The sequence below is a fragment of the Salminus brasiliensis genome, chromosome 9 (assembly GCF_030463535.1).
Source record: "Salminus brasiliensis chromosome 9, fSalBra1.hap2, whole genome shotgun sequence".
Lineage (NCBI taxonomy): Eukaryota > Metazoa > Chordata > Actinopteri > Characiformes > Bryconidae > Salminus > Salminus brasiliensis.
The window spans coordinates 17,230,759-17,240,369 of NC_132886.1; the positions used below are offsets into that span (position 1 = coordinate 17,230,759).

At 40.9% G+C, this 9,611-nt stretch overlaps 1 protein-coding gene across 4 annotated transcripts in view; it reads right to left on the minus strand.

The window, feature by feature from the left end:
* The window catches only part of pcdh7b (protocadherin 7b), a 162,615-nt gene that overhangs the window by 73,036 nt on the left and 79,968 nt on the right, over window positions 1-9,611 (minus strand). For 2 of the 4 annotated variants that reach the window (XM_072687607.1, XM_072687609.1), the window contains exon 2: window positions 7,660-7,876. The exons of 1 other annotated variant lie outside the window; for it this stretch is intronic. In XM_072687607.1, the coding sequence (XP_072543708.1) occupies window positions 7,660-7,876 (217 nt within the window). The remainder of the gene's footprint in view (window positions 1-7,659; window positions 7,877-9,611) is intronic. One more of the 4 variants, XM_072687608.1, reaches the window with a different exon arrangement.

A 9,611-nucleotide genomic window follows, 5' to 3' on the forward strand; every position in this document is an offset into this window, starting at 1 on the left:
GGTGGAGCTAAACCAACGGAGGCTGAATAGGCAGATACATTTCATTTGACATCATAAAAAACAAAACAAAAAGAGTGCTCTTGGCACCTTATTATAGCTTGGAAAAAGTGGTTTCCTATGATCTTTCATGATATGTTTGCCATAAAAATGAAATAAGATCTGTAGATTAGAGTGTTCAAAGATTTTAAAATATTAAGTGATTATTGCTGAATCTGAAACTAAAAAACCTGGGCACTAAAGCCCAGAAAGTACAGAGTTCTTTGGGTTCAGACAGTGGTGAAGGTTCTTGTGCTTTGGTACTGTACCCTTGAGGAAGGTTACTTTTCTCTGCGCCAGATGCTAGGCCAGAGAACTCCAATCCCCCATTGAAAAATTCAGTAGATATTTTTCTCTTTTTAGGTCACTGTAGAAAAGAAGGTGTACAGAGTCAGAGGATAATAAAATTGAAATGGTAACCTTTAAAGAGGAGAAGAAAGCACGAGAGAGTGAGTGCCTCAGCTTTCCTCAGAGAGAGAGAGAGAGAGAGAGAGAGAGGGAGAGACAGAGAGAGGGAGAGAGAAGCCCAGGTGAAGAGAGAGAAGTAAAGAGGAGTGAAGCTGACACATTGATTGCAAGATCATCGATTGACACCGAGCAAGTCGGAGAGCAGGATTTTCCCCTTGAGTTTCACACATTCCCGCACAAAGAGCAAACTGACCTGCACTAATATGCACCAACCTGCCATTAAAATCTAAACCTCCCGAGGCCACAAGTAGTCTTGCACTGAGGGAAGTTTGTATCTGAGGGAATGTGTATAAACCCATATTTTAACACTGAATAAAACAAGCCTGTGCGTGTGTTTTCAGACATTTTCAGGACAGAATGTCCAGACCACAGAAAAACAGGAGCAACAAGAAACAGGTCAAAAAAGGTCAAAATAATGTGTAAAGTCAATCATATGATGCTAAATGTGTACAATTCATCAAAATTCATTGTAAAGTTATTTGTCAAGTAAATCAAATGGTCCAGATTGTGTAAAACTTATAAAACATCCTGAATTTGTAAAGTTAATCAAATGGTCTGGAACACGCCAAATTCATAAAAAGGTTGTAAAGTTGATTAAATGGTTAATCAAATAAAGTTCATAAAAGATGTCCCCAATTTGTCAAGTAAATCAAATGGTCCAGATTGTGTAAAACTTATAAAACATCCTGAATTTGTCAAGTAAATCAAATGTGCAAAATACATAAAAAAAGTTGTAAAGTTGATTAAATGGTTAATGGTTAATGGTTAGACATCCCCAATGTGTCAAGTAAATCAAATGATTCAGATGGAATAAAACTGAATAAAAATAGGGGTCCTGAACTTGTAAACTTGTAAAGAAATGGTCCTGAATGTGTCCAGTGGTTGGTGTGGCGCAACAGATAACACCACTACCTGCCACTGAGCTACCATACCACGTGGGAGACTGGGGTTCGATTCCCAGTCTGGGTGACTATGCTGCGCTACACCAATAAGAGTCCTTGGGCAAGACTCCTAACACTACATTGGCCCCTTCTCTGTAATACGAGTTACCTTGTAAGTCGCTCTGGATAAGAGCGTCTGCTAAATGCCATAAATGTAAATGTGTCAAATTCATAACAAGGTCCTGACCTTGTAAATGTAAAGAAAAGAGGTCCTGAACTTTATTAAATACATAGCTCTTCACAAAGTCAAGTGGATTTTTTTGGATGGTGCATTTATTCTGTGTGACCCCACATCTTGACATAATCAAATAAAAACAAGCCTCTGTGTCTGTGTGTGTGTGTGTGTGTGTGTGTGCGTGAGCATGTGTGTGGCATGTGCGTGGAGCACCGTCCTCTCCACAGCAGGGTCTCCTCATTAGAGAGAGGCCCTGTTCCTGCCCCGACCTTAATCCTGCCACACTCGCCAAGTCACAACCCCACCCCTCTCCCCCCCTTCCTCATTACCCCCTATACACACACACGTTCACACACACCTCACCTCACCAGGATCCCAATTACACACATCTTTCAAACACATAATGACCACAATTACAAAGGTTTACAGAATACGCCTTTCAAGTGATGGCATTTCAACCATCATCTAACTGGTGTGTGTGTGTGTATGTGTGTGGCTGTGAATGTGTGTGTGTGTATTCTTTGTTTCCCTCCATATCTTAATTGACTGCAGGTTATCAGCGCTCTGACGCAGCTCTAAGTAATTGCATGTCGTCGTAGCTGCTTAGTGACTATAGATTAATTGACTATTAAAACACATCCCCCTTTAAGATAGTCATGGTATAAAAAGGATACATCATCTGACCTCAGTTACCAGGAGAATACGATACTGCACTGTTGGAAATACAGAAGCCCTGAAATGAAGTGCTATATGTACACATCTTCTCTCACTCTCTGGTCCAAAACATGCCTTCTGGCCTATACTTAAAAAAAAAAAAATAGACAAATAAGTGATGCACTGAATGTGTTGTACAATTGGTTCTTTAGAGAACCAAAAATGGTTCTATTATTGTGCTATAAATGGCTCTTTGAACAGAACCTTTATTATTATTTATTATTAAAGGTACACTACCCTTCACATCTGGACCTTGAATGCAGTTTCCAGTCCTGGATTTAGTTCTTGCTGAAAGTTAAGAGAACAGTTACTGGAATCGATTGGTCACACCTATCAAGGATTACTAAGGCCAGGACTGGAAACTGCATTCAAGATCTGCAAATCTGAGGACCTCTAAGCCCTGTTAGCATGCAACAAAGGTGTCAAAAAGGGCTCTATGGAGTGGTGCCATACAACACTCACCTTTGATTCCCCAAAGAACCGTTCAGTGGATGGTTCTTTAAAAAACTCAACTTAATAGAAAGGTAAAAAAAAGCTAAAAGTGGTTTGTCTATGGTCCAAGAGTCCAAGAAGCGCTTTTTGACACCTTCATTTTTGAAACATTTACATTTACGGCATTTAGCAGACGCTCTTATCCAGAGCGACTTACAAAAGTGCTTTGCTATTTACTTAAGAATAACCTCAGCTAGTTTGAAAAGGCTAAAATTCAAAGATACCTCCATGTTAAGAAACTAGAGTGGTTGAAAGAACCTTCTCCTTCAGTAGACCTATCTATGGACATCCATTGTAAACTCAGTCATTCCTAACAATGAGTAAAGATCTGAATCAGTTCAAGCTTAGGCTTCATCATTAGCATTTCTGATTTCATGAGTCAGATGTGCTTCACATTCTCTCACTAAAAGCTTTAGGTATCTAAGCACACTATTTAAAACTATTTATCTCAGCAGTAAGAGTCTTTTTTTTTTTTACTCGTAGATCACATTAAAACAGATGCAGGTAAACAAAAATACAGCAATAAGTCACTAGAATTTTAAAGAAAGTAGATTATGTGAGATTATATTCGTTCAATTCCATCATCAGCTCACCTTATCGTCATTAAGCACTGATTTACCAAACCAGGTGTTGGATGATAACTCTAAATAATACTAGACTTCCAAAAGGAGAGCTTTGGAGTTGTTGTAATGGCCACAGTTAGGTAATACCACTATTATTTGTATGAATGTTATTTGGATTTGTTGTAATATTAGTGTTTTACTGAGCAAATGTACACACACTTACTGCCCAGAATTCTGGATTTTTAACATGTATCTAAACCTTGTGTACAGTACTGTAGATATACTGTATGTTACATCAACACAATTCCTGACAAACATAACTGAAAGACATATTATTTATTATGTACATGTGACAAAATAATAAATAAATAAATACATAATGACAGTATTGTACAAACAAAGAACTAGTGAGGCTATGCCATACTGACTGTCAACACACAGGCTAATAGGACCAGAAGGTCCCACGCTGAAAAGTGTGAAAATGTGTGAATGCGTGTGTATGAGAGCGAGAGTGTGTGTGTGTGAGAGACAGAGAGAGAGGGAGAGAGAGAGAGACTCTGCCTTAGGGATAGTGTTAAAGCACTAAACAAACCTACACACACGCATTGCTAGCCTTTTGGAGTGGAACTAACCCACTCTACACCTAAACCAATTACAGACCCCCCCTCCCTCCTGCACACACACAAACACAAACACACACACACAGATGCAAGCAAACACAGATACACCCAGGGGAATGTGAGTGCTCTCTGATAAGATTGATATATGGACTATTTGGCCTCTGCTTCTTCTGGGCCTTTTTCGAAGTTTCAAGTTACCAAGAGAGAGAGAGTGTGTGTGTGTGTGTGTGTGTGTGTGTGTGTGTGTGTGTATGTGTGCTTGTGGGTTGATAATGCTTTGCTGAGCATGCTTTGCTTGCTTTTTGCAAAGTTCAAATTTCAGCTTCTAACTGCACTGAATGCATAAGTGATTGTATACACATTCTTCCTGCTTTGTATTTAACCTAGCTTTAGTAGCATCCACAATTGTTCCTTTTCTACACCCACCCACCCACAACCCAACACACACTCACACACACACACACCCTCAGCTGCACTCTTTCTCAACCACACACCCACCAGATTCTCCCAAAGATTGGGAGTATCAAGGTGAGCAACCTTTCTTATTTATTAGGAAGTGATTCATCTATTTGTCTGTTGCTGACCTTGAAAGCTCTAATACAAAAGAGCAAATAGAAGAGAGAGAGATAGAGGCAGCAGAATTAGAATAGGGTGAGATAGAACAGCGAGTGAGCGCAGAGAGAGAAAGTGAGCAAGAGAAAGAGAGAGAGAGAGAGAGAGAGAGAGAGAGAGAGAGAGAGAGAGAGAGAGAGATAGAGGGAACAAAGCATAAGAGAGAAACTATGACAAATTATTCACTAACTGCTCACAAACATAAACAATGTATATTCACCCCCGGGCACGCCTACATTAATCATAGCATACCCTGTGTGAGTGTGCCTCTGAATGTACAATATATATATATATATATATATATATATATATATATATATATATATATATATATATTGTATAGTGTGTGTGTGTGTGTGTTTGAGAGCAAGTGCTAATGTATGAATCATACAGCAGTCCGATGGTATGTCTGGCTAATGAAGATTAGAAATTCTCAATCATTCTTCCCCCCCTTTTACTTTCATTTTTAATGGCAGGATCATCTAACAGTGTGAATGAAGTCAGATACTTCATTAACTTGAACGTCTTTATTAATGTCTTTTTGCCTGTTTTCAAATCAATTCAAGTCAGAACCCTTCAATGAAAATGCAGCTGAACTCTTCTATTTCCTAAAATGTATTATTCATCGGCTAAAGAGGAGTAGAAGAAGTATATTTGGAAAAATAATTATATTAAGACCATCTTCTGCTAGTGTAAGTTTAATATGCTTTTTTTTTTTTTTCTTCCGCTAATTCTCTTCGACAGGGGCTCTGATTGATGGCCAAATCACAGTTTTGATCTAATCTACCTCCTCGCTATTGATCCTCCTCAGCCCAATTACTTTAAACCCAACCTGAATTGAAGGCGGGTTGTAATTGCTGCTAATTTGGCCTGGCATTGTCTGACTGTGAGCCTTTCAAATTGCCCAGAGGATAAAGCCTCAAATCTTACACAGGGAGTGGGTTAACACAATTTTCCCCCGCCAAGCACATTTAATCTACATTTAGGCCAATGTTCTCCAAATGGCAAGGTTAAAAAAAAATCACATTTTCCTCGTTCCACCAGCAGCAAGCTCAGATTTCTCTTCGCCACCGGGAGCCACTGGCCGGCTTCAGTTGCTCTAAAACACCATTTTCCCAAACCGAAAGGGCGACTCTTCGGCAGGATAACGTGATTTGCAGCTCATCTGCCACGTACGTTTATGTGTTAAAGGCTAGATGAGGGTTAGCGTTACGGGTTTTGACATGGGGACACTTATTTTCTCCTCTCTACTGACAATACGAAGCATTCTGACGAACAGATAGAACAGGTAGTGGAGCTCTTTTTTTTTTGTAGCAGCTAAAGATTCACGTCCTAAAGGACATGGTAGACGGAGCTCAAACAAAGAGAACCTCTTGCCGCTAAAGTATCAGATGACACCAGTCCAAGGAGCCTGCTATTATTTGCTGCATACCAACCTGCGAACACAGTGGGTTCATTGATGGAGCATCCAAAATGTAACCTACTAGAGCTCATCAACAAGAAGGTAGCAGTGAACAGCACAGAACGTCAGTGACAGATTAGCCCCTTGGAGTTCGAGTGCTAAGAAAAACTACAAGGGCTACAGGCCCTTTCTCGCTTAAAATGCCTGTACTGGATTCCGAGGCGCTTCAGTCCAACGCTGATTGTAGAAAAAACAAACTGCTCACAGCCGTGAGGTAGCTACATCAGCAATTTGGATTACAGGGATCCGACAGCTATGCTTGGCATGCTAGTCTTTATTTTTGCACCCTGACGTGTCCTACTAAAACAAGCAGAATGTGACAAAAGTTATAATAATCTATTTTTTAAAGTCCACATACCAACAACAGCCACACTGGCATGCTTAGACTGAGGTCTAAGTAAAACACACTTGACCTAAATTCAGGCTAACACAGCTAGCTTAACACTGTATTCACGGAGCAAAACCATGTATAATGATCAATAATCGCAACAAAATTTACTTATTTGACTAAATTAATTTGCTCAGAAAGAGTAAGCTGTTGAGATCAAAAAGCTATGTAAAGCCTATGTAAATTCAGGCTAAATCAAAGCTAAACCAGAACCTGAACCAGATTAGCATAAGTTTTGCCTGGCAAACAAAACCGTGTGATAACCACAACAAAACAAATAAGCAAGCCATACTGAGAAAAGGTAAGATGTTCTTAAAATACAAGGAGCTAAAAAAAATCAGATGCTAGCTAGATTAGCAATACGGATAAAGTAAAAACCAAAGGTCATTGGTGAAGATGTCCCGAAAATCCTATAGACAACACACATGACTTGATTTCAGGCTAAATCCATCAAAGCTAGCTTGACATTTGCTGGCAGATGCTGGCTAGATTAGCGTTTGTTTTGCCTCGCAAACAAAACCGTGTACAAATCATGACAAAATAACCAAATAATCCATATTAAGTAAGGGCAAGATATCCGTAACATGCAGAGGGCTATTCAGGACACACCTGACCCAAATGAATGCTAAAGCTAACAACTTAACATTATACAGATGCTAGCTAGATCCCAGCAAACATAAAAACTAAAATACACACTGAGAAAGGTTAAGACATCCAAAACACACAGAAGTTTAAATAACACACACTTGACTTGCTTTCGGGCTAAACCTAAGACCACAGCTAGCTTGATGGTGTATGGACGCTAGTATGGAAGTTTTACCTTGCAAAGAAAATGTGGTGATAATCATGAGGAAATAAACAATGGCACACTTATGGACATAGGAAGGCCTAGAGTATCAGTGTGAAAACACTTAGTGTATATATATGAGTTTAGCTGCTGTACGTGAGCTAGCCTACCACGGCTAATGTTTAGCACATCACCCCATCGCCCTAGCCTCCCTCTTTTTAATCCACTTTAATTCAATCTCTGCTGAGACGGCGGTGCCGACGTGCTTGTGTGTGAGTGTGTGTGGCCACTTTGGATGAGTTCCCCCTATCCCTTTCGTCAACTAAGATTGAGCCTCTGTTGTTTTCTTTTTTTTTTTTTTTTTTTAAGGCTTTAGCTTATCTTTTTGTGTTTGCCCCTACCATTTTCCATATGCTCTGCCTCACCGACACTGCCATCCGGCGTGGTCCTCTCATACGCATCCTCGGGCAGGGGGAGGGCTCCCAGCCGGGGGCCTGTGGAGCTCTTGCTGCTGGGCGTCTCCGACTCATCCAGGCCACTGTCGTAGCAGCTCTGCAGCGAGCCCTGGTGGGGGTCCTGGGGCTGGCTCACCACCGAGAAGGTCACTCGGCGGAACGGCTACAAGAGAACAGATTGCCGGGGGTCACTGGACTGAGGAGCTCGAAGGTGGAAGGAGGGTTTAAAAAGGGAGGTTGAAAGGTAGGGAGAAAGCCTAGACAGCTTGTTGAAGGTCATGTTAGCTTGGGACTCTTGGGGTCAGTGGGTCTAGCACAATTGTATAGGTTCAGGTTCAGAAGCTGGTGTAGAACCTTTCCATTGAGGAGGTTTAGACTTTAAAAGGTTCTTCTAGGTTTAGGGAACCAGTAGTTGGTATTCTACAGGAAAGGTGCCCAGCCCTTGCCCTGGTGATTTACCACCCTGAAGAGTTTAACTCTAACCCTAATCTAACATACCCAAACAAGGTAATAAGGGCCTGCAGAGTTTCAGATCTGAATCTCTTTGGGGTGGTAGATAGCCAGGACCAGGATTAGGCACCCCTTAGCATCTTCCCTAGGACCCTACATTTTTAGGAATGCAGGTTTTTGGACCAATCCCCAATTTCTTTGACAATGGCTATCTCCTGTAGTTAAAACAGGCCTTTCTGTGTTTTGCTTAACGGAAGGTCATACAATGAAAAAACCTGTGCACATACTGGCCCTCCAGGTACTGAGTTTGAAACCTCTGCCCTGCATAATTACACAGTAAACGTAGTATATAGGCTATTTCCTGACACAGCACTGCACTTTGGGACTTCTGGGGGAATGGAGTCTAAACAAATATGTTAGAATATTAGGACAAAAAACTATCAAGAAAGAACAAATAAAAAGAGACTGCCTAAAAAGACTTAATATAATATTAATGAGTCATATGGTAATTGTCAAGTGAAAAGGGGTGCAGGGAATATGAGTTCAAAGCCCTGAGGAGTAAGTACAGATGCCACACTTGGAGTATGGTTGTTAAATATAGCTGGGGAGGTCTGAAGGACGCTCAGGTCCCCTTGTGTGGTTTACTTTATAACCAAAAAAAAAAAGAAAAACAGGACAAGGGGAGCATATAGGATCCCAAGGGGTGGGAAGGATGGAACACATCGCTACAGGCACACAAACACAAGCATGGTCATGGGCACACAGACATACACACATGCAACCCCACACAGTGGTGCAAAGACACACAGTCTCAAAGGAGTTGACTAAAATAGGCATGCATGTTCACAAACACACATTCTTGTCTTCTGCAGATGGGCAAAGACACACATGCAAATATGTACACACACACAAAAGGACATTTTAGACAGGCGTTATTAAGCATGGCCCTCATTTCATCACAGTTGTTACCAGCTGAAGGACCAAAGATAAAAAAAACAAAAAAACATGGAAAGTCAGGACAGGATGACATCATCAGATGCAGGCTGCTTCATTATCTTAGGACACTTTGCGGCATCAAGATCTGCAGCAAAATCTGCCTGTGGCTACTAACTGAGAAGGTCTCCCTCTGGGAAGTATGAGATGGGAAGGGGTGGTCTGATCTCGTTGATTATTTTTGCATCAGAGGAGGAGAGAAAGGTCAGGTTTTAGATGGTAGTTGTGGTGGGATTACCTTGTGATCTAGATTTTGGGGCATTGAAGGGAACGGGGAGGGGGAGGGGGGTGTTATCAGCCGCCCCATGGAATGGTTTGTTAACAATATAAGCTATAGATTTAGCTAAATAATGCCATGTGTGGGGAAAAATAAAAAGCCCGGCCCTCAAAATTCCTGAAAATCAAATGGCCAGACTACGCTACCGATTCAAGATCTCCAACTAGGAAGAAGAAGA